General features: G+C 34.9%; 2 protein-coding genes across 3 annotated transcripts; both read left to right on the forward strand.

Annotated features, from left to right (window-relative positions):
- The first annotated feature begins 972 nt into the window (after positions 1-972).
- Positions 973-6,234, forward strand: LOC105763455 (putative glycosyltransferase 7). Of its 2 annotated transcripts, none has more exons than XM_012581704.2 (2): positions 973-2,513; positions 5,932-6,234. In XM_012581704.2, exon 1 carries the CDS (start codon positions 1,118-1,120, stop codon positions 2,486-2,488), a length of 1,371 nt encoding a protein of 456 aa, XP_012437158.1. In that variant the 5' UTR covers positions 973-1,117; the 3' UTR covers positions 2,489-2,513; positions 5,932-6,234. The 2 variants fall into 2 exon arrangements, with proteins under 2 accessions (XP_012437158.1, XP_012437157.1); XM_012581703.2 differs by having other exon boundaries at positions 5,936-6,234.
- Positions 2,784-9,430, forward strand: LOC128035458 (uncharacterized). Its single transcript, XM_052625204.1, has 3 exons — positions 2,784-2,836; positions 8,551-8,689; positions 9,023-9,430. The coding sequence occupies exons 1-3, from the start codon at positions 2,784-2,786 to the stop codon at positions 9,140-9,142; spliced, it is 312 nt and encodes a 103-aa protein (XP_052481164.1). The 3' UTR covers positions 9,143-9,430.
- The last annotated feature ends 16,354 nt before the right edge of the window (positions 9,431-25,784 follow it).

Genomic DNA, 25,784 nt, shown 5'->3' on the forward strand with positions numbered 1-25,784 from the left:
TGTTGAGAGGCAAATCCAAGATCTGAAGCATACCAAATAAATGATCTAGGCTACCATCAGAGCCACGGGAGCTTGCTGGTGGGGAGGGGGTGCAAAATCTTGAAAAATTTTGAAACCAAAGTTTAAGCTCCATGTATATACGGGGCCATGTGTCAGAGACTCACATGATGGCGGCCCATTGCCAATGCTCTGAACCGTCACTGTGTCTGCAGGTAGCTCATCTATTCCATCTTCCCTCTCTCTCTCTGTACTGGAAATTTGGGTACCACTAACATTTTCCAATTAGAAGGAAAAATGCTCTCCTCACATTCACATTTCACAGTAAAATACGTGACAAAAACCAATTTCACTGTGGGTTTCGGTTTAACTTATCTATCTGCCACGTATTTTAAATCTTTGCATACGAAGAGAATATGACAAAATCATTTATAATTTGCCAATAATTCTTAGATATACGGCACCACCTAGCAATTCAAGCCTTAAATCAAGGCTATTTTTCGTTATTTATTTATTTTATGAATTGAGCATGGGCAAAATAATACGATTTTTTTTTCAAAAAGAAAAACCACTAGATATCAAGTAAGCCCAAGTTTGTGGTCTTTTCGTTTGACTTGGGTCCATTTTCAATCAGATCCTTTTTTACAAAGCAACATGCAAAATAAAAGCTTTCTCGAATCACGTGCATCCCATCTTTAAAGTTTGCTCCGCCTAATTTAATAATTTAACAGTAATCATTAATTAATTTTGGAAAGCACTTTTTGACTAAAGATCTTTCCACTGTTGAAGTTTCAGTAAGTACAAAACTCAACACACAATTTAAACGGAAATAACGGATGATTAGTCCTTCCCAGAATCCAATTTAAACTGTCGGCACCAATTTCACGAGCCAAACTGCCATGTGTCGTTTTAAATGTTTTTCACCTCCGTTCTATCCCGCGCATTTTAGCATCCCTGGCGCACCCAAACCGACGCCCTTAACTTTTAATACAACTACACAGTAATTAAAAACAGTGTCCCCAGTCTTCTTTAATTGCATAACCAAAATTGGAGGGCATCCCGTTTTAAAAACCTTGGGAAACACAGAAACCTCAAAACCCAGTTTTCTTTCTTACAGGAAATGGTGTGTCCTGAGTTTTCTCATCCTCAATCTTCTTCTCCCATGGCGAAACCTCGGAACCGGTCGTTTTGGTGTCTTCCCGATGCCTTTCTTGTCTTTGGTGTTGCATTTTTAGCTCTTTTATTAGTAGCGTCATTTTGGTCTTTTTTCACTCCAACACCAAACTTTGAACCCACTGTAACCGACCCACCCTCCAAGTTGAGCATGAATCCAGTCGATTGCTCGGAAAGCGGGTTCGGAGTTAACTTAAAATCCGATCCCAAAGACCCCACCTTTTACGACGACCCGGAGATGAGTTACTCCCTTGAAAAGCCGGTGAAAGATTGGGATCAAAAACGCGCAGAGTGGTTGAAGCACCATCCTTCTTTCGCCGCCGGAGCACGTGAAAGAATCGTTCTTGTAACTGGGTCCCAACCCAAGCCATGTAAGAATCCCATTGGTGATCATTTACTCTTGCGTTTCTTTAAGAACAAGGTTGATTACTGTAGAATCCATGGCTACGATATTTTTTACAATAACTTGTTATTGCACCCCAAAATGGGTTCCTATTGGGCAAAGTTACCTGTGGTTAAAGCAGCCATGTTAGCTCACCCTGAAGCTGAGTGGATCTGGTGGGTTGACTCGGACGCCTTGTTTACAGACATGGAGTTTAAGTTACCCTTAGAAAGGTACAAAAACCATAACTTGGTTGTTCATGGTTGGCCTAAGTTGATTTATGAGAAGAAAAGTTGGACCAGTTTAAATGCTGGGGTTTTTCTGATTAGGAATTGCCAATGGTCTATGGATTTGATTAACACTTGGTCTAGCATGGGTCCAATGAGTAAAGATTATGAGAAGTGGGGTCAGATTCAACGATTAACGTTCAAAGATAAGCTTTTCCCTGAATCAGATGATCAGTCGGCTCTGGTTTATTTGCTTTATACAGAAAAAGAGAAATATTATGATCATATTTATTTGGAAGGAGAGTTTTATTTTGAAGGGTATTGGGTTGAGATTGTTGGAGGGTACGAGAACACAACGGAGAGATACTTGGAGATTGAGAGAGGGGCGCCAAAGTTAAGGAGGAGACATGCTGAGAAAGTGAGTGAGCAATACGCAGCGTTTAGGGAAGAATTCCTGAAGGAAGCTGGGAATGGGAAAGGGAGTTGGAGGAGACCATTGATCACTCATTTCACGGGTTGTCAGCCTTGTAGTGGTGACCATAATCTGATGTATGCTGGGGAGTCTTGTTGGAATGGGATGGTCAAAGCTTTGAACTTTGCTGATAATCAGGTGTTGCGCAAGTATGGGTTTGTGCACTCGGATCTACATGATTCCTCCACTGTTACTGAAATTCCCTTTGATTACCCTGCGGATGAGGGTCCATGGTGAAAACCAATACAAAACATACAAAAAGGTATGGTTTTTCATTATCTTATGCCATGTACAAAAGAGTTGGCTTTTAAATTATTTTAATTTTGGGTGGTGGGGACTGGGGAGGGAGGGCTTTGCTGTGTTGAAGTAATGCATGATATTGAAGGATAATGATGTTGTTGTTGAGTAACCCCAACTATCAAAAATTGCTGCTAGATGTTGGTGTTTGGTAGGTGGGGATATTAGAGGCTTAAAAGGCTGGTTTTTGTTTAATGGTTTTCTGGTGGTATTTAAGTCTTTTCTTGACAAAACAATGAGGCTTTTTGCAAGCATGAAAGGGACTTCAGATCATTCCCTTCCCCTTGGGTAAATAAATTCTTTAGTTGAACTCATTTTCAAATGGTTCTTAAGCTTAGTTAGGTAAGTGAGTATAGGCCTTCTAAAAAATTATTTTAAATTAGGTAGAATTTCTATGTTTGGAACTACTTGGGTTCAATATCAACTACTCATATTTATGCACATTTATTACTAAGGGTTCTTTTTTAATTATTTCTTTTGATATATTAGGACTAATAGCAACATTTCCAACTTTAATTGGATTTGCAATAGAGAATAGATTTATAATTTTGATTTCGAAACTATGATTTAGGGTAAACTACCAAAATATTTATTTTTGTTTGCCTCGGATTATATTTTAGTCATTTATATTTGAAATGTTACGCTTTAGTCACTTACGTTATCGAGTTGTAACATTTTAGGTACTGAGCCATTAATTGTCATTAACAGTGTAACGATAAGTTGACTTGGTATGTTAAATCATCATTCCAAACAAAAATTTTAGGTTAAATTATACAATTGGTCCCTATATTTTTTTTGTTTTGAGTAATTTAATTCTTTTCTTTTATGTTCTTTTAATTTTTTTAATTTTCATTTTATTCTCCTTCCAATTTTTTCCTTTTCCATTTCTTTTAACTAGTTTTTCTATGTTTTCTATTTGTTAAAACTAGTCCATATACTTTTATATCTTTTAACAATTTAATTTTTTCTTTCTATTTCTTTATTTGTTAAAGCTAAATATATTTGATTATATACTTTATGTGTAAACCCAGAAACCATTTTTTGTCACTGCAAGATGAATAAAATCGATCCTATTGAATTAATCAATAACGATTCTTTTTCGATATATCGTAGAACACCAAGTTAAATTCTACCAAAGACATTGATTTGCTTACCAAATTGGTGCCAAGAACTAGAAATCAAGTTAACCCTAATGAGATCAGAAGAATTAACAAGTATCATGAGAATCTTCATTGAAATATTAAGTCCAAGCAATTCTATAAAATCACCACACCGATCCATTTTTGGATTCTTTGCATGGCTTCAATAATAATTGTAAAATATTAGAAACCCCAATTCACAATTGTCTATAATAAGTAAAAAAGATTAAAAGAAAAATCTTTATTATGGGTTTTCATTGAAGATTAGTACAAAATTGTTATCCTAAGCTAAAAACATAATAAAAACTAATCAAAAGAAAGATTACATAGAGCGTACAAGAAATACTTAATACCAAAATAAAAGTATAGGGACTAGTTTTAACAAATGAAAAATATAAAAAATTAAAAGAAAAAAATTAAATTGCTCAAAACGAAAATAATATAGGAACTAAGTGTATAATTTAATCTAAAATTTTTATTTAAAATGATAATTTAACGTGCCACGTCAACTTACCGTTATACTGTGACAATTAACGGATCAGTGATTAAAATGTTACAACATGATAACGTAAGTGACTAAAACGTAACATTTCACATACAAGTGACTAAAATGTAACTTGAAATAAACAAAAATGACTATTTTAATAATTTACCCTATGATTTATTATTTTCTTGAAATTGGAAATCATTATTTTCACTTTAACTCTATCTTCGGATAAATGTTACCAGACTTTTAGATTTTTCTTAAAATATAGGTGGTCGGTCTTTAATCTCTTTTTGATGTTAAAATTGAATTTAGCTATGCCTTGTTCTTGTATGTAGGGGTGAGCATTCGATCGAATCGAATCGAATAAAAATTTTCGAGTTAATCGAGTTTTCGAATCTCATTTTATCATCCTAACTTTATTTGAAGTTTTCTCGAATCGAGTCGAGTGAGATGGAATTCGAATCGAATTGAATCGAATATATTTGTTCGAGTTAAATTTTAAAAAAATAATTTTGGGTCCTTATAACCGTTGTCACCCATCGTAATAAAATTTGTCTACCTTAATCAAATTTTTTATTAACTTTCATCGCCTCATAATTTATTTATTAATTTTTTATATCTTGATTAGTTTATTTGCTTGCTTAGTTGTTTCAATTATCTTGATTCTTGTCACTATGTATTTTGGAATTAAAAATATATTAAATGTAAAAATATGATTTTTAATAAAAGTTATTTCAAAAATAAAATGTGAAATTGATACCAATATAAAATTTTAACACGAATATTTTATGGTATAATTAATAATTCAATTTTAATATAAATATTCAATATGACTAAACAATTCAATAATATAAATAATATAAAATGTGAAATTTAATTTAATAATATAAATAGTAAATATAAATAAAATTATTACTATTTATGTTTAGTGATTTTTGGATAATTTTGATTTTTATTTGAGAGTAAAGAGTGAGAAGTAAAAGTTTAGGAGGAAAATAAAAAGTTTTGGGGAATAAAAGTTTGAGGGAAAGTAAATAGGAGGAGTAAAATTTTGGAGGGAAAATATTAAAAAAAATTGGAGGGGGGAGGGTTTGGGGTAGATGGGAGGTGGGAGGTGGGATGGAAAGGGAATAAAAGTTTTAGGGGAAAAGTGAGAATGAGTAAAAATTTTGAGAGAAAATAAAAAGTTTTGAGGGTTTTTGGGAGTAAAATTTTGAGAAAAAGTAAATGGGAGAGTAAAATTTTGGTGGGAAATGTATTTTGGGTAGATTGGGGGGTTGGGAGGGGAGGGGAGTAAAAGTTCTAGGGGGAAAGTGGGAAGGAGTAAAAGTTTTGAGGGAAAAGTAAAAAGGTTTGGGAGTTTAGGGTAAAACTGTCAAATATTATAGTTTGATATTCGAATTATTCGAATTATTCGAGTTATTCGAATTCGAAAACTTAACTCGATTCGAACTCGAAATTCGAAAAAAAAATTCGAGTTGATTCGAATAACTCGATTAACTCGAATAACTCGATTCGTTTAACTCGAAATTCGAATTTTTTTTCGATTTTTTCGAGTCGAATCGAGTTTTGCTCACCCCTACTTGTATGTATTGAAATACATCTGCAAGGAGAATGCCATTTTTGTTTTTCTGTGCTTTTGTTTGTATGCAACAATGGTAAAAGAAAGAACATGTACATCATATATTCTATAGCATTAAGTTTAGGAGTTGAAGGTATTTTAACGTAGCTGAAGTTGATGAAATTTGTTTTGTTAGACAGAGAAGAGAATAGCTAGAGTGAAGCAATGCGCGAATTTAGCAGCATTCATGCCAGGGCTCTGCTCTTTCTTTCTACTTTATAAGAGGTGCGGTTGAAATGGAGAAATGTTGCTGTTAAATCCCATCCAGCAGAAGTTTGTTAATTTTGTCATCATATTTTTGGACATGCCTTACTTTGCTTTGGATGTGATTATTAGCCGTTAATTGCTCTTCAGGTCTTGCAGAAAGTGCCGTGAATATTTATATAAAGACCTTGATTATAGCAATATAATTTGATCCAATATCAGCTTATTATTGTTAGTTTTTTTGTAGCATGAAACTTCCATTGTTTTTGCCTTCATCACATGCATGATTACAGATTTGAAAAGCATAAGAAAACCCAAAAGTGCTGCTGACACAGATCCTGAGGAATTAAGATGTAGCAATTTATCATAAAGGTTGTATGGATATCCATCGACTGAACATTGCAAAACATTCCTTCGGATTGAACTCCGGAGCCGTGTGACCTCCTCCATGCAAAATACCACACTCCGTTACAAAAAAAAAAAATGACAGCCAAATCACTAAAATTATCATACTCTTGCCTTGACGGTTGCAAATGTGAGGTCATTTCCATATTCTATCGAGTATCTGCAACAAAAAAGCAAGCAAAATTAAGCTCTTACACACATGGGAAACAAAATCTGTGGTAACCATTTTTTTAAAAGCACAAAAATGGGATCGACTTTGAAAATAAAATGGGAGTCGCCACCGATCTTTTATTAAGGTGTGACCGGTTCACCGTTAAAAATGATTTTGGTCTGCAAATTTTGAAAAAAACAGGTTCGGGAGTCGGTTACGCACGAGGAAGGGCTAGCACCCTCGTGACGCCCAAAATTGGTACCGAATGGATTGTTTAATGTCTTAGTGTCGAAACTTTGAAAAGATTCTAAAATATGATCCTTTAAAGTTTAAATTTGAATAAACCAAATTGAATGATAAGACGTACTTCCTTCGAAGAAAAAATTGTCACATTCAATGAATTAGGGTGTGACAACTCACTTGTCAAAATTAGGTATGTCTTTTTAATTTTTAAATTTCAAAATTCATGCATTTTGAGGAGGTTGTTCGGTCATTTAAGTCAAATGAGAAATCAGAATCCAGTAAGTTAGGTTTCGATTTCTCGAGGTTCTTAAACGCCAAACATTGCCTTTATTTTAAAATCAGGATAACAGAATGTCACATCCAATAAGTTAGGATCCGGCATTTTGAAATCCTAAATGCTTAGTTTTAGAATTGTATGATTTTAATAAAATAAGCACATGGCTACCTAAGTTCATCGAGAAAAATTGGAACCCAGTAAGTTAGGGCACAATTCTCTCAAGAATTATAAACGCTAGGTCTTTTTAATATGAAATAGAATGATGAAAGTAAAATTTTTAAAAGAAATATGTAATGTAAAAGATAAATGATAATTCAAACTTAGACTAAGAAGTGGCCAAATATGCAGTAAATAAATACAAATAAAGTAACAATAATGATTTTATTCACATTACAAATGAACTTAAAATAAACTTGACATAAAATGATAATAACATTATAGAACAATATTTTGAAATGAATTAAGTAACAACTAACATACATTTATTAATTTACAAGTAGTACGCATAAGATGAAAATTCAATATAAATAATGACAAGTAATATAATATGTAGAAGTCGAAATATATAAAATATAGATGAAGATATTTAAAAAAATTATATACATGTATACATGCTAAAAATATTTTATATAAAAATATAATGAGTGAAATTAAAGAAGAACATATTATGGAATGAAAATATTAAAGAATATATGTGACATAACGAATTTACATAGAAAATGATTAATCTAAATAATAATGAATACATAACAATACATAATACAAGATAAATTTTAAAATAATAGAATATTAGATTTCTTTTAAAAACGTGTGATAAACTAAAATAATAATTTAGAACAAATATATCACATCTTAGAATTATGTTAACACTTAAAAACAATGTCAAACGAATACTAAAATATACTATAAATAAATTTAAAATAGATATTAATCCAATTTGCAATTATACTATTAAAACTAAATTTGCATTGAAACTCAATTTAAAATTCAAAAATAATAATAATAAGAGGTTTTGATATAGTAAAAACAATAAACATTTACAAAATTAAATGAAATACTAAAAAAGAATAATAAAAAAAAACGATTGAATTAAGACTGCAGCATTCAAAGGACTAAATTTACAATCAATCCAAAACTAAGGACCAAAAGAACAATTAAACACGCAACTTCAAAAGTTCAAATCCAGAGGACAAAAACGCCATCATTTGATCTTGGACCAAAATGAAATCAGAATAAAATATGTAGTATAAATAAAAAAATTAAAGAAAATCGGATTGAAATACTACAAAACAAAAGGGGACTTTACACGCAAATAGACCATTGAAATGAAACGCGCGGATCCTTCCCTCGGGTCGGGTCACCGCGCGGGTATGAGCAAATACGACGCCGTTTTGGGGGCCACTGATTCAGGCCCCAAACGACGTCGTTTAAATGTCCTATAAGAACTAATTTCAAAAACCCTAAAATCATTTCAGCCGCACGACAAAAATTTGGGCATTCCTGCCTCTCAACCGCTGCAAGTCTGAAACCATTCTTTGCCGTTCCAAAACCCAAGCCTCCGCCCATCCCACTCTGCTTCACAGGGAAGAAGGCTTCATTGGCGTCGACGTCGAGGTAAGATCCCTTACCTTTCTTTATGTTTGTTCGTATATAAAATAAGAACAAATCGAAGAAGACAACAAAGAAAAAAAATAAAATAAAATCAAAATCAAACGAAGTCGGAGAATCACTTAAACGATGTATTCTTTCTTGTTTTTTGAATTTTTTTTTGTATTTTTGTCTTATAAAATCTTCGTAACCTCTTACAAATTCTGTTTAATGGCATTATATAGCCGAAGAAATGACAGAATGAAAATCAAAAGAAAAAATACAGAAAAATCTTGCACTATTTACTGCCTTTTTCTTGCTATCCCTTGCTGTTGTTTTGTCTGCTTCTGTTTATTGCAGGTACGGAGGCCAGCTGGAGTGTACGGAGGCTCGCGTGGATTTGGCACAGAGGCGCTACACGCGTGCGGACGCAACATGCGCGAGGAGGAGGCCTGGCTCTGCTGCGGCGGTGGAGGCTGAATGCTGCTAGGGTTTGCTGATTTCTGGTTTAGGCTAGTTGGGCTAGGGTATTGGGCTTAGGCTAATCGGGTTTAGGCTAGTGGGTTAATTGGGTTTGGTGGGTGTTTTGTAATCTGGACATTGGACTTTTAGTATTTTTGTTTTTATTATTTATATTGGGCCGGGCAATATTGGGCCATTACAAAATCTATGTATAGTCATAGCCTTACCCTGCAACTTGACCATCAACAAATCATGGCCCCCGATAATTAACAATGGATAAATTCAAGGACTTCACGATTTGGTTCCTATGTGCGGAATAAGTAAGAACTCTACAGTTAGTCGGTCATGATCACCACTGTAAAGAAATCTACAGTCAATAGTAGGTATTGATACACAAACGCATGTATCAATATTTTGGGGAAAATGTATCGATACGGGCAAGAAAATCGATACCAAACTAGCATTGTGCCAATTTTAAATAAAAATATTTTATTGATACATGAGTAAAGGTATCGGTATTTTTACCGCGATTATTGATACTCGTTTTTGGGTATCGATACCAAATTGAGCTACTGACTTCTCGAAAACACATTTCAACTCTGAGGCATCGATATCTATGTTCCGAGTATCGATACCTCTGCCCAGGCTTGCAAAAACACAACAAAACTGACATAAATCACACTGAAACATTTTCCTTAACAACATGCATCAATAATCTCATCATCCAACATAAAAAAAAAAGTATAAACAATTCAAACAACATCAATATTCCAGTTGTCCAAACCAAAAATAATAATAAACATCCATCAACTCCTAAAAGTCTAAATTCATAATAAGCCTTTAAAAACATAATAATCATCAGCCAAAATCTCTAACCACATTGCTTTTATTCCCACAGTTCAAACAATAATAATGTCACCTACTCAATTTTCTAAAGCCTAACTTGGATCACTTCTTTGGAAACCACTTCGCTCACATCGGTAACGCTAATTATCTGCAATGGTTTAAAAAGGGGTGTGTGAGCGTAAACAAGCTCAGTGAATGATCGAAAAAATACTAATAAACATAATATCATACCGTAAATGAAAGCAACTAAAGCACAATTACATTTGTACTTAACTATAGTGGCAAACAAAAATATTTATGCATCACTTATTAACACATCTAACTTTGTATTCACATATTTATACATGCATCATATTCCCCAAATAATTCATTAATCGATAAATTGACAACTTGAGACTATGAAACATAAAAGTGGACTCTATCAACACACATTGGATATATGAATCTCCAACACACCAATGACTCAAAAAGTCGAACATGTCTCAAAAGTGTAGCATCAAACTAACACTCTCCAACACACCAACATATCCAGATAAATGGAGCTTAGCTCACATTCCCTTATTTCTCCAAATTTTTCGGGCTTCAATGCCCCAAATCACAACACAAGGGTGAGTACTCACAAAATCCTATGGCATGCCAACTATATCCAACAGTCTCAAAAGGTTATAAAGCCAAAGTATTCACAATTATACACATATTTACTTAACGTTTTTTGTACATTTTCACTGACCATTTATATTATAAACACAACATCATCACTATCACTTGACATGTTTAACATGCCCACAACTGATGCATTTCATAAGAGCTAACACATCATATATCACATGTCATATTAACATATCATATTACTTAATCCACATCAAATAGTCATAATTTATGTAAAATAAACGAGAGGAGTAAGAAAGCTTACACTCGGAACTTAGGATAGAGGTTTAGGCTACTCCTAAGCTCCCATTTAACACTATGAATCCTGTCTTCAAGTAGCGATCCCAAAACACTCATTGTTCACACTTTCGCCTAATTGCCAAAAGCTTAAACTAGTTTTTCCTTACCTTTTGCTTTACTTGTAGAAGGTCCCACCGATTTCGAAGCTTCACACATATTCACCATGCAATATACACATTTAATTAGCAACTATAACACACCTTAAACAAACAAAAACACATGTCTCAAGCTAGTTTTTTTTGGAATTAAAATTTTTGACTAACATAGTCGAAACTCAATTTGCTTATTTCACATTCAATCCTATCACTTAAAACTGATTCTAAACACCTAATTACTCATTCAAGAATAATTCTCAACCTTCAAGACACTCAAAACTCCACAGATTAACGATTGCGAAAATTTCGACATCCATGGCTATTTTTATGAAAACTCAACAAAACCTTCAAATATTTCAACGGAACTTTAAAGAAAGTTTAAAAACCTTCTAATCACATCAAAACAAGTTCAAGAATACTTTGAAATAGCAATTTCATTCAAAATCCCGAATTTCACCATTAATGACTCCAATTTCGACTTTTACACAAAATCTTTGATTTAACTGCTTAAAACTTGATTCAAATAGTTAGACTACATTAGAAACTATTAGGAAAATGAAACATTACCTTGATTGAGGGAAAACAAATGTTTTATGGAAAATTCGAGAAAACCCCCAAGTTGGATGACAAGAAAATTAAGGGTATTCCTTGTGCTCTTCTTGGTTTTCAAAGGGGGTTTTAATACTAGGAAGATGATGAAAATCGAAAGGATCGAAGTTTGGAAAATGAAATTTGTTGAATGATATTGTTGGGGTTCCAATTGATGGCAAAGAGGGTGAGGGGAGAATGGTGTATCCGTTTCCTGCATGTGGAGGGGGAAAATAGGGTATTTTTAAAGCTTTGGTATATTTACCTTTGGACCTCTTTCACATTTAACTCTTTAACAAAATAGCCCGGTTTTTAAAATTAAAAGTCTTTTCGATACTATTTTTATAAATTGACTTAATTTTCAAAAAACCATAGATGAAGATATTTTCATTTTACCTTACTTTGAATTTTCGAACTCATTTTGGGCGATAATTCCAAAATTACCCTTGAAATTTCTAGACCTAATTTCGGGATGTGACGAACCACAGTTTAAACAAAAGTTATGAATCTAAATATATGTTAGGGAATTTATTAAATTGGACTTACAAAAATAATAAAACTAACTATTTTTATAAAACATATTAATAAATATATGTTAGGGAATTTATTAAATTGATATTCTGTCAAATCTTCAAACTTCTATTCAATTTTGGATTTTCAATCCAATTAAAGTATTTAAATACTTATTAGAGCATAAAAAATCCCTAAATTCTCAACAAAATTAGAAAAAAAAGCAATTGAAAATTACAAAAGAAAAACATGTCAAGATTCAGAGATCGGACTGAAGATTTCAAAAATGTTTTACGACATTTTGTAATTTCATTAGGTTTCAATGAGGTAATCGATTTTATTTTCATATCTTTTTATAAAAAAAATGGGTTCTACAAAGCAACTAATTCATAAAAATATGGGTTCTGCAAAACAACAATGGTGGTGAGTGGTGACTTGGTGGAAGTCGGACGGTGGTAAGTGTTTCAAGCTGTCAGGTTAGGGCGTCACTCGAAGGTGAATGTCAAATGGTGGTGAGTGAATTCAAACTCGAAGGTGTGTAACTATATTAGGTTAGGGCATAAAAGATGATGGCGAATGAACGTTGAACAATGATGGTGACCTAGTGGATGTCGAATTGTGGTGACTAGTAAGCATGTTGGGTTGTCGACAGTAGGGATTTTGGGAGATTTCATATTAGGGATTTTCAATTTTGAGAGATTAGATTAGGTTAGGGATTTTCGGTGTGTTATTTTTAATTTTTAGGATTTTTAAGTATGCTTTATTAAATTATTAAGTTATTTTTAGTTTTTAGAATTGGGTTGGGTTTATAAATGTATATTGGATTGTGTTTATATTAGGTACGAGTGCTAGGGGTTGGGCCAGTGGTTGGGGCCTGGGTGGGAAATGGGCTAATACATATAATATATAATATTAATTATTAAGTTCGATTAATTCAGTTAATTACCCGATTTCGAACCGAATTAACCAATAACCGAAATTCCAAAAACCCATTAACCGAACTCTGACTAAACTAAGTTCGGCCATCGACCGATTAACCAAATTAGACCAGTTTGATCGTTTAATTCGGTTTTAACTGAATTTTAAACACCCCTACTTGTAACCTTTTGTATTGAGAGATAGAAGATAACTCACAACACTTTCAACATCCTTTGTTATATCTCTTCCATTCTTTGATTGTTCCCTAGTAAATCAATGTCCACATTTCATTAATCTAACTTCCTTGCTTAGTGTTTAAAGTTGTAATTTAGTTTACCTTTTTTATACTAAGTGCTTGCTGAACATGCTATGAGTTGCCCAAGTCTTGCAAAGGTAACTATTGTAGCTCTGTATCATGGTTTAATCTATCACATAAATTTATGGTAAGAGAGATTATTAGCAAGTGATAAGATGTTTACTCGACATCCAAATATAGGGTACTCGATTGGCGATGCTTTATGGGGCTAGAACTTTAGTTTGGCAAACCGTATGGCCTTAGGAGATTTCTTCAATCCAAATCCGCCTAAGTGAACCTAACTCTCAAAAAGTGAGAATCCATAAGGGAAATTCTCTAAAGCATTGAAATAAAGTTGAAACAAACTTGGAAAGAAAAGGAACTTGGATCGAATAGAATAACCACAAGAAAATAATAACACACCAAATGTTTGAGTAAATGCTCTTAAAAATATTCTCTTACTCAAGAATGAAGTGATTACAAATGAAGGGGGAGGGTTCTATTTATAGTTGAGCTCCCCCAGATCCAATGATATAGATTGATTTACATAAATGGTTGAGATTAGTGCCTATCTACAAGATGAGAGTCTTAAAGGATTTAAACTTTATACATTCTTATCCTTTAGGATTTGCAATAATCCTGGTAAAAATATAAGTTACTGGAGTGTTTACATTTTAACCAAGATTCAAGTAGATGGGCTTTGTGTCTCTTCCAAGAAATAAGGTAATTATGCCTCGGCCTGTAGTACTTCTGTTGAATCACCTAGTCTGCCATGATACATCACGATCATAGGAGACCTTTACCTCCATTGGCACTCATTCAAATTTACCTCGATTTGGATCTTCCTAATCTTTATGGAAAGGGTTAAGCATATTAATATTGAACAATGAATTAACTTTATGTTTTGATGGAAACTCCAGTTTGTAGGCCACCTTGCCTACCCTCTTCAGAACTTTGAAAGGCCCCTCATATCATCGCACAAACCCCTTGTGCAATCCACTGTGGCGGCAAATCAAGTGTAATTTAGCAAGGACTAAGTCACCAACATGAAACTTCACATCTCAACGATTCTGATTAGCCTACTTCTTGTTGTGTTTACTTGCCTTGTATATGGTTAAGTCATTTTAAACTTGCCAATCTTTAGCAAATTGATATGTTATTGGATTATTTCTGCATAACGGGTTGCAATAACATTAGGAGTGAGTGGTTGTTGCCCTATCACTATCTCAAACGGACTTTGATTCATGGCCCCACTCCACTGCAAGTTGATAGTACTAGAAAGAACATACGCTTTCTCCCTACTTATTGGTTAATTTGTCCCCATTTAGTTACCTTTAACACATATTTTAGCATTTTCTGTTTAGTAAATTACATTTTATAACTCAGTGGATCTTAGCCTATTTATCCTTAATTTTGTCATGTTTTGGTACCAATGTCATTGCATTAGTATTTTTAGATTGCGTCCAGAATTGTCGCCGCACCTGACAGCTGTTCGAATAAGAACAAAAATGTGTGAGCTACCCAGTCTGGTATAACCAACTTGTACGTACAGAGGCAATATGATTTTGATGAAAGAACACCTGGACTATTTGGGAAGAATATATATATTCACGTGAAAAGAAAAAAGGAGGGTTTTTTAGGGAGAGTATCTTTGTCAACCTATCTTTTGAAGCTTTCGCCTATGACGACTTAAGTCTCCTACGGGTGAACCGACGCTAAAGGGATGCAGACTAGCTCTTGATGAGGAGGCCTGAGTGTGACATAAGAGGGAATAGAGAGATTAAAGTTGAGTTGTCTAGAAATAGTATTCTCTGCTTGTTTCTTTTCTTTTTCTTTTCCAAACGCTAGTGATTACTTTCTATTTCATGTTTGTATGAAAGTACACAGGATTTCTGGGTTAAATGTTATTTTATTCAATCTTGCTTCTACTGTTTAATCTTTGGGTTTGAATGTTTTTAGCATGGAAGTATTATTACGATCCACGACCTTTGGAAAGTGCGATATGATTCAAGCTAACAAGCATGGCAACGGAAGTTGCTTGAGGATTAGAGGAATTTAATCCACTTGTTCTTAATAGCGTCCCATTGCCATCATCAGAAGGTGTGGCTAATGTGCATGTTTAAGTCTTAGATTAAATATGGAAGCTAAGCTTGGTAAGATATTCATTGCAATTTAACGCATCGACAATCACCTATCCCTTTATACCTTGTGAGCACTTAGTATTCTGTTGAATATTCACGTTGGGGATCCCAGTTTATCAGTATCATATTTTATCTTATTGTTTTCAAGTTATTGCTTCAACAAATACACTCACAACTTATCTCATTCCTATCTATTTATTGCACTGACATTGATATACAAAAGACAACCATCCTCATGGGATTAATATCCGGCAGATTAATATCTATCTACTATACTTGCATCGATAGTGTACGCTTGCACATTATTGCTGTGATGTTAAACAGCCGATCAAGTTATGGCGCCGTTGCCGAGTATGGCGTTTGTTTGATGTTTATTTTTGTTTATTTTTATAATATTTAGTTGTTACTAACTTATTTTCTTTTTGTCACTATTTTCACATTTTATTTTATGTGTTGTATGACTAGAAGCAATTTGAAGTTTATTGCCAGTTTTGATTCAGAAATGTGAAAGAACCATTCGGAGGAGACTTCGAGAACAAATGAATATGGCTTTACCAAGAAGCTATGAAGTTACACCCCCGATGCAGCAACAAAATGCTAATAACCCACCGTTGTCGCAAGACGCTCAAATACAAAACAGGACTATACGAGATTTTGTAGTACCTGTTTTAGATGACTTACAACCGGGAGTTGTTAGGCTAGCATTCCAAGCTGGAAATTTTGAACTCAAGCGAGTAATGTTTCAAATACTGAATTCTAATGGGCAATATGCTGGATTGCCACATGAAGATGCACGAGAACATCTTAAATTATTTTTATTTCTTTGTGCTTCTTTTAGTCAACAAGATGTTCTTGATGACGCTTTGAAGATGAAATTATTTCCTTATTCCTTGCAGGGAAGAGCTCAAACTTGGTTCATTGTGCTACCTATCGGATCAATTACTTATTGGAATGCACTAGCAACACAATTTGTTTTACAATTTAACCCGCTGACAATGAATGCTCGTTTCCGAAATGATATTGCAGCTTATCATTAGCTGGATGATGAGAATCTTCACACCACATGGGAGCATTATAAATCTTTCCTTTGACGTTGTCCTATGCACGACATTCAACAGGAAACACAAATTGAGATTTTCTATAATGGGCGGAATTCACACACAAGGAATCTTGTCGGCAGATCAGCCAATGGTCCTTTGCTGGATTGTACTTATAATGATGCTATTAGAATTCTTAAGAGAATTGCTCAGAATGATTATCAATATCTTATCTCTAGAGCTACACAAGCAAAAGCTACTCTTAGAGTTATTGAACTGGATGTAATATTTGCACTTAGTGTTCAAGTTTCTTTTCTTACAAATATGATAAAAAATACGCAAGGGACTAGTGACGTTGCACCTATACAAGTTGCTCAACAAGTTGATGTTCCTACCTGTTGTTGTGAGATTTGCAGTGACAACCATAGCTATGAAGATTGTCCACAACATGCAGAGAATGCCTTTTATATCAGTAACATTTGCAACAATTCTTATGGCACCTCTTATAATAATTCTGCATGCAATCAACAGTCTTGGGGAACTTAAAATGCTAGACAAAATGTTATAACATTCTGATATGTGAATATATCTACTCAAGACAATTATAATCCTAGAAAAGGGAATTACAATCAACAACTGCAGAACTACAATCAACACATTCAGATGCATCCACAACAAAGCCAGATGCATCCACACTAGAATCAGATGTAGCCACAATGATTCTTTAATGCCACATCAGTAAGTTCAGGAGCATCGATGACATCAATACATGCAAGCTTCGCCTTCTGACCCGTTAGCAGCTCTTGAGGCTTTAATGCAGGAGCATATGACTCGCACAGAAGCTATTATGCAAGGGAATTCATCTTCTATTAGGGCGTTGGAGGCACAATTAGGACAACTTGCTTCGAATCTGAATACTCGATCACCAGGCACACTACCTAGTAACATGAAAAATCCTAGTCCGAGGGGGAAAGAACACTACAAGGCTATCACACTTAGGAGTGGTAAACAAACTAGCGAGCCGACTACAGACTCTACTGTCGCACCTCAAGACACTGGTGAAGTGATCCCTAGTGAGAAGTTGAACCTGAAGAGCTTGTCGATGTACCAGACAAAAAAGTTCCACAAATTGTCACTCATATGCCTAATGTCTGACCCTCGAAACTGTCGATGCAATCAAAGATGTCAGCGCAATCAGATGTATCTCCACCTTTACCTTTTCTACAAAGATTCAGGGAGAATGAACAGGATAAGTAGTACCAACAGTTCCTAAACACACTGAAGCAACTTCAGGTCAATATTCCTTTAGTAGACGCTCTTGTGCAAATTCTGAATTATGGGAAATTTATGAAGGAACTCTTGTCCAAAAAGAAGAAGATCAACGATATGAAAACTATTGCACTCGTAGAAGGCTATAGTGTTGTTTTGACAAATAAGTTGCCCCTCAAAATGAAAGATCCTGGGAGCTTTACTATCCCATGTTCAATTGGCAACCATTATTTGGGTAAGACTTTATGCAACTTGGGAACTAGCATCAACCTAATGCCACTATCTACTTTCAGAAAGTTGGGAATTGGTCACATAAAACCTACTATAGTGACATTGCAACTAGCTGATTGATCCTTAGCTCAACCTGAAGGGCAAATCAAAGATATCTTAGTTCGTGTGGATAAATTCATTTTTTCGGCTGATTTTATCATACTTGACTACTAGGCAGACAAAGAGGTTCCCATAATCTTGGAACGACCATTTTTAGCCACCGGACGAACTCTTATTGATGTTTACAAAGGTGAACTGACCATGTGACTTAATGATGAACATGTTACCTTCAGTGTTTTCGAATCTATTCAATGCAAGGATATAGAAGAATGGCATACTACTGATGTGCTAGATGATCTAATTGAGGAGAAATTCAATGACCAAAGCACAATACTTTTTGAGGAGTTTGCAATGACATCTAATGATGAATTCTTAGATAATTGTGACAGCAAGGTTGAAGCTAATAATATTGAACTCAGGCATGGATGGCAGATTGAATCCTTAGGCTTAGCCAATAGGACAGTTCCAATTTTCAAGCCATCTATCGACAAAACTCCTACTCTGGAATTGAAACCACTACCTACTTATCTTAAATATGTCTTTCTTAGTGATAATAATACTCTCCCAGTTATTATCTCTGTAACACTGGATGTAACTCAAGGAGATAAATTGATTCACATTCTTAAGTAACATAAATGAGTTATAGCTTGGAGTATTGTTGATATCTGAGGCATTCGTCCATCTTTTTGCATGCACAACATCAAGTTGGAAGATGAAGGGAAGCAATCTATTGAGCAACAAAGAAGATTAAACGAGAAGATGAAGTAAGTTGTTAAGAAAGAAATTATAAAATGGCTTGATTCTGGAATTATTTACCCTATTTTTGATAGCAATTGGGTAAGTTCAGTGCAATGCATTCCTAAAAAGAGGCATCACTGTGGTTAGTAATGACAAAGGAATTAATTCCTACATGCATTCCTATAGGATGGCGAGTCTGCATGGATTATCGCAAACTTAATGCTGCCACAATGAAAGACTACTTCCCAATCCATTCATTGACCAAATGTTGGACAAGCTTGCTGGAAGAGCCTATTACTGGTTCTTAGACGGCTATTCTGGGAACAATCAAATCGCTATTGTATCAGAGGATCAAGAGAAAATAACTATCACCTGTCCCTTTGGTACTTTTTCTTTTCGCCGTATGCTTTTTGGTCTTTGCAACACACTAGCCACATTTCAAAGGTGCATGATGGCAATATTCTCGGATATGATTGAAGATTCTTTAGAGGTTTTCATGGATGATTTCTCAGTCTATGGGAATAATTTTTATCATTGCACTGACAATTTGGATAAAGTTTTTGCAGCGATGTGAAGAATCACATCTTGTTCTAAATTGGGAAAAATGCCATTTCATGGCAACTGAAGGCATTGTGTTAGGCCATCGCATCTCTAGTCAAGGTATTGTAGTAGATAAAGCTAAAGTGGAAATCATTGAAAAATTACCTCCATCGACAAATGTGAAAGGTTTTCGCAGTTTTCTTAGGCATGTAGGGTTTTATTGAAGATTTATTAGAGATTTCTTGAAAATTGCAAAGCCCTTATGCTCATTACTGGAACAGAATAAAAAATTCCTCTTTGACAATGCATGTTTGGAAGCATTCATTCAATTAAAGACGCAAGTAGTAAATGCACCCATTGTCTTTGCACCAGATTGGTCTCAACCTTTTGAAGTTATGTGTGATGCAAGCGATTTTACTGTGGGTGCTATTCTAGGACAATGCAGGGGAAAAATATTTCATGTTATCTATAATGCTAGCAAAACTCTTACAGAGGCTCAAATCAATTATACCACTACAAAGAAAGACTTGTTGGCTGTAGTCTTTACTTACGACAAGCTTCGTTCTTATCATGTCAGCGCAAAGCTTACCGTATTTACTGATTACTTGGAATTGAGGTATCTTTTTACGAAGAAGGATACAAAACCAAGATTGATACACTAGATCTTACTGTTGCAAGAATTCGACATCGAGATAAAAGACCGGAAGGGTTCAGAGAATCAAGTTGCAGACCATCTGTCTAGATTGGAAGTTAGTAGCGAAGATGGAAGCATACTTCAAATTGTCGACACATTCCCAGATGAGAAGTTATTTGTTCTAGATGCAACCCCTTAGAATGCGGATATGGTTAATTATCTAGTGTGTGGAAAACTCCCATTAGGTGTCACAAGCCATAAAAAAGAAAGATTTTTTCATGAAGTAGTGAAGTATCATTGGAATGAGCCGTATTTATTTAAGGTATACAATGACAACATCATTCGACATTGTGTTCCGGAAGAGGAGATGCTTTCAATCCTGATGCACTTTCATGATGTTCCTTATGGAGGTCATTTTGGTGGCATGCGAACTATCGCTAAGGTTCTCCATTCAGGATTCTACTAGCCTTCATTATTCAAAGATACCCACAATTTTGTGAATCAATGCAATAGGTGTCAGTGCACTGGTTCTATACCCCGACGCAATGAAATGTTGTAGCAACCAATTATGGAGGTTGATTTGCTTGATGTTTGGGGAATGGATTTTATAGGACCATTTCCAAGTTCATTTGGTATTCTTTATATATTAGTAGTTATTGACTACGTCTCGAAGTGGGTTGAAGTTGTTGCAGTCCCAAAGGATGGTGCAAAGACAGTGCTTAAATTTTTTTCACAAGTATATACACATCCGCTTTGGCACACCAAATGCATTGATTAGTGATTAGGGTACACACTTTCATTGCAACCAAGTGGCAACCGCACTAAAGAGATATGGAGTTAATTATAGAATGACTACTACTTGTCATCTGCAAACTAATAAACAAGCTGAAGTATTGAATCGACAAATTAAAAACATTCTTGAGAAGGTTGTGAACCCTTCGAGGAAAGATTGGTCTTCTAGACTAGATGACACTTTATGGGCATTGCAGAAAACATACAAAACTCTATTAGGGATGTTTCCGTATCAATTGGTTTTTGGGAAAGCATGTCACTTGCCAGTTGACTTGGAGCACAAAGTAATGTGGGCAATTAAGCAAGTGAACATGGACAATGTGGGCAATTAAGCCAATGAACATGGACTATGAAGCTGCTGGAAAAAAAAAGGTTGTTGGATATCACTAAACTAGAGGAGATTAGGCAAAATGGCTATAAAAATTCTGCAATTTATAAAGAAAAGACCAAATGATAGCATGATAGAACATAGAATTATTTTGCAGTGATAATTTATCGCGGGTCAACAAGTTTTATTATTCAATTATAGAATAAAACCGCACTCGGGTAAATTGCGCTCTCGTTGGTCTGGACCTTTCAAAGTTGTCGAAGTATTTCCTCATGGTGTAATCACAATTAGAGATTTACATGATGGGAACTAGTTTAAAGTGAATGGACAGCGGTTAAAACACTATGTTAGGAATATTAATCAAAAGAAAGTAGAGACCATTAATTTGGTCGAAAAATTTTAATTTTTATTGAATTTATCATTATGCTATTTTATTTTATTTTTGTAGAATAGTTAAGAACCATTATTGACGCACTTGGGCTTTATTGTCAACGCAGTTCGTACTATTGTACTGTCACTTATGACTCATCAAGAATGAGGGCATATCAAAAATTTCAGATCCCACCGTTTGATCAAAATTCTCCTAGCTGTCTGATTTGTCTGAGCAGGCGCAATTCTCATTGGACATAATTATTCTCGCCAGCTTTATATCCCTTCACAAAAGTCACGCCTTTTCATCTTCTTCTTTCCCTCGCTATAAAGCCCCCGTCACTGTACTGACTGTAACACATATAAAGTAGCCATTTTTATTCATTTCCTTTTCCTCAAGCTAGTACCTTTACAACTTTAAACATCTTCACTCCATAAAACAAACAAATTATGGCAAGAACGAGAGGACTAGTCAAGAAAGCCACTAAGCCTGTTGAAGAACACTCGTCCTCTGCAATTGTAGTTCGTGAATCCAAATCCTCCATTCCAACAGAGAAAAATGAGCAATGATCTTTTTAAAGAAAGCGGTCAAGGACCGGTTTCAAGACAACATTTTGAAGCACAACTTCCACCCAGAATAGGGCATTCTCCTTTTGCAACAATAAGAATTGGACAAGCAAGTCTACAAAACCATCTCTAAGCTGAAGTGGGAGACTTTCTACACTCACCCTGAAAGCTATTCTCCTTCATTGGTACATGAGTTTTATGCTAACCTTTATGACCATGAGTTAGAGTTTATCTTTGTTCGAGAAGGCTTAATCCCTAGGGATGCTAAAAAAATCCATGAATTGTACAACACTAAAGTGGATGTAGATGAACACTCGAAGTTTATTGAGGATATCACAGACGACAAAAGGGACTTGTTGGTGAAGGATTTATGTGTTGAAGGAGCATTACGGACGGGTTCACATCAAAAGAATTATACGATGCACCGCTGCTTCCTGACACTCCAAAGCAAAATATGGTTTCATTTTGTCAACTGCAGGCTACTGCCTTCTACTCATAGCACCACAGTCAAACTTGATAAAATGTGTCTGATATATTCAATTGTCAAGGGTAGAAAGATTGATGTCGGTGCAATACTCTACCAGGAAATTGCTGACTACACTGCAAGGCAAACTGGAATTTTGGTTTTCCCGTTGTTGGTGATGCTACTATGCCAGCAAAAAAGGATTGTGCCCCGTGATGATGAATAGGTCCTGGATAATAAGGGTCTGATCAAAGAATCCTCTATTGAAAGAATGACTCGTGGCAAAGATACACCAACAATGAAGGAGGCAGAGACTGGCAAGACTAGGAAGGGCAAAACCAAAGTAGAAAGTAAGGGAGCAAACCTGACTGCAGAGACATCATTATTGCGTAAAATGCAGGATCTCGAGAAGTTGACCAACTCCACCAGTAATAAGTAGATCAGGCTTGTCGCTACAATAGAGGAAATAGACAAATTACAAAATTTGTTCAACGCTTATATCAGGGCCTATAACAACTCTATTGTAGCCGTATTAAGTCAGTTAAGCCCAACCCCACTCCCAAAATTTCTAGTATTCCCACCGATCATTCGAGATTATGAACCCTCCTTCGGAGAAGATGACTTAGGGGACCAAGACAGATCGATGGAATCCCCTCCCATAGTGCACGTCTCTGATGATGAGAAAGAAGATGACTCAAAGGACATTGAGGAGTGCATGTGAAGGATTGATAACCGAGTCGAGGGTGACGTCATTGCTGGTCAAGAGGCGTCTGTTGTTGAGGAGGAAGTTGTTGTGGAAGAGGAGGAAGTCTTTGTTGAAGTTGTGAACAAGAAAGCCGAGGAAGAAATTACTGAGACAGAAGCTACTGAGAAAGAATCTGTTGAGAACATTATCAATGGATCCGAGTTTGTGAATGCAATTAACGATAATCTGGAGTGAGATGGAGTTAGTTCGGTGAAAGCTACAGATGTAACCAGTGAGAAGCACCACAACGCATTGGCAATAGTGGTCTATACCAGACCACTCAAGGTGACCCCTCCTACACAAGAATGAGCCGATGATGCCAGGGCAACGTTTGAAACTGGAAAGTAATCTGAGGATCGTACGAAGCCTAAAGAAAAGAAGAGAAAGCACTCCAAAGAAAAAAAGCACAAGAAGGAGGAGAAAAAGAGGAGGAAGAAGAAACATCGCGCAGCCACATTGATGGCCGAGGAAAACTAAGTTAGTTTATTTTAAGTTTTAGTTGTAGTATTCATGCATTGCATGTAGCTGTAATTTTCATTTTGTTAGTGCATATTGTCATTGCATTTTTATTGTCATTACATTTTAATGTTAGTGCATTATGGACAATGCAAACTTTATGTTTGGGGGAATGCATATAGGGTTTGGAAATACACTCACATTTCAAAAATAATTTTTTTAAGTTTAATGAAGCATGTAAGGTTTATTTGTGGTTAATGCAAATGTGTTTGAAAATTTTTGTTACATTCGATGCTTAATTCTTGAATCATGTGAATTATCGATGAATGAGTTGGATAAATTTGATTGAATGTTGTATCTTCAATTTTTTGATGAATGATTTAGGTTGCATTAGTAATAGATGACTAGTAGCATTCCTTGAATCTTGAATTAATTTGCCTTTTACAGCAGCTTATATATATATATATAGTTATGAATAAGAGACACTCCAAAGTTAGTATATTGTGAAATGTTAAAGAGGGAACACTCCGATACAAGCATTAGAAAAATGAATATGGCCAAAGGCTGTCACTGCATGAGTGTGTGTTGGCGCAATTATGTACTCTTTGGGGGTTTGTTGCACTCCATCGTTACTTCTCAGGAACAAGGGTACAGTAATGCAACGATATCCTTTATTCACAAAATAAAAATCTTATTATTCATAGATACTTATTATTGTACAATAAATGTTGTATTGGTAGATAGAATTTAGGATTTAAAGCATGATACTGGTTTTGATGAAGTTGCAATCTTATTCATTCATACTTATCTATTGTTGATGCAATATTTTGCCATTTGAATCTGACTCATTCATTGGGATTTTAGGTGATTCAAGTTGCTAGAATGATCATTTGCCTTAGTGAATTCTTGTGTAGCCTTGCCAGTTTTTGTTTTACTTGAGGACAAGTAAAAACGCAAGTTTGGGGGTGTGATAGTATTATAAAGAACATATGTTGTCTCCCTACTTATTTGTTAATTTGTCCCTATTTAGTTATCTTTAGCACATATTTTAGCATTTTCTGTTCAGTAAATTGCATTTTATAACATAGTGGATATTAGCCTATTTATCCTTAATTTTGTCATGTTTTGGTACCAATGTCCTTGCATTAGTATTTTCAGATTGTGCCCAGAATTTTCGTTGCATCTGATAGTTGCCCGGATAAGAACAAAAATGTGTGAGCTGCCCAGCCTAGTATAACCAACTAGTACATGCAAAGCCAGCATGATTCTAATGAAAGGACACCTGGACTATTTGGGAAGAATATAAATATTCACGTGAAAAGAAAAAAAATGAGGTTTTTTTTTGGGATAGTATCTTCGTCAACCTATCTTTTGAAGCTTTTGCCTATGGCGGCTTAAGTCTCCTACGAGTGAACTGACGTGAAAGGGATGCAGAAAAGCTCTTGACGAGGAGCCTTGAGTGCGACAAGAGGGAATAGAGAGATTCAAGTTGAGTTGTCTAGGAATAGTATTCTCCGCTTGTTTCTTTTATTTTTCTTTTCTAAAAGCTGGTGATTACTTTCTACTTCATGTTTGTACGAAAGTACACATGATTTCTAGGTTAAATGTTATTTTATTCAATCTTGCTTCTACTATTTAATCTTTGGGTTTGAATGTTTTTAGCATGGAAGTATTATTGCAGTCACTAACACTGGAAAGTACAATGACAGTTCAAGCTAACAAGCATGACAACAGATTTTGCTTGAGGATTAGAGGAATTTAATCTACTTGTTCTTAATAGTGTCCCATTTCCATCATCGGAAGGTGTGGTCAATGTGCATGCTTAAGTCTTAGATTAAATATGGAAGTTAAGCTTGGTAAGATATTCATTGCAATTTAAGGCATCGATAATCACCTATCATTTTATACCTTGCGATCATTTAGTAATCTGTTGAATATTCATGTTGGGGATCCCATTTTATCAGTATCATATTTTATCTTATTGTTTTCAAGTTATTGCTTCGACAACTACACTCAGAATTTATCTCATTCCTATCTATTTATTGCACTAA

This window comes from Gossypium raimondii, chromosome 12, assembly GCF_025698545.1.
Source record: "Gossypium raimondii isolate GPD5lz chromosome 12, ASM2569854v1, whole genome shotgun sequence".
In the NCBI taxonomy this organism is placed as follows: domain Eukaryota; kingdom Viridiplantae; phylum Streptophyta; class Magnoliopsida; order Malvales; family Malvaceae; genus Gossypium; species Gossypium raimondii.

Coding starts and splice junctions, on each gene's coding strand:
- LOC105763455 (XM_012581704.2), top strand. CDS start 1,118: ATGGTGTGTCCTGAGTTTTCTCATCCTCAATCTTCTTCTCCCATGGCG.
- LOC128035458 (XM_052625204.1), top strand. CDS start 2,784: ATGAGGCTTTTTGCAAGCATGAAAGGGACTTCAGATCATTCCCTTCCC. Junction 2,837..8,550: donor GATCATTCCCTTCCCCTTGG/GTAAATAAATTC, acceptor AAATCATTTCAG/CCGCACGACAAAAATTTGGG. Junction 8,690..9,022: donor TCATTGGCGTCGACGTCGAG/GTAAGATCCCTT, acceptor TGTTTATTGCAG/GTACGGAGGCCAGCTGGAGT.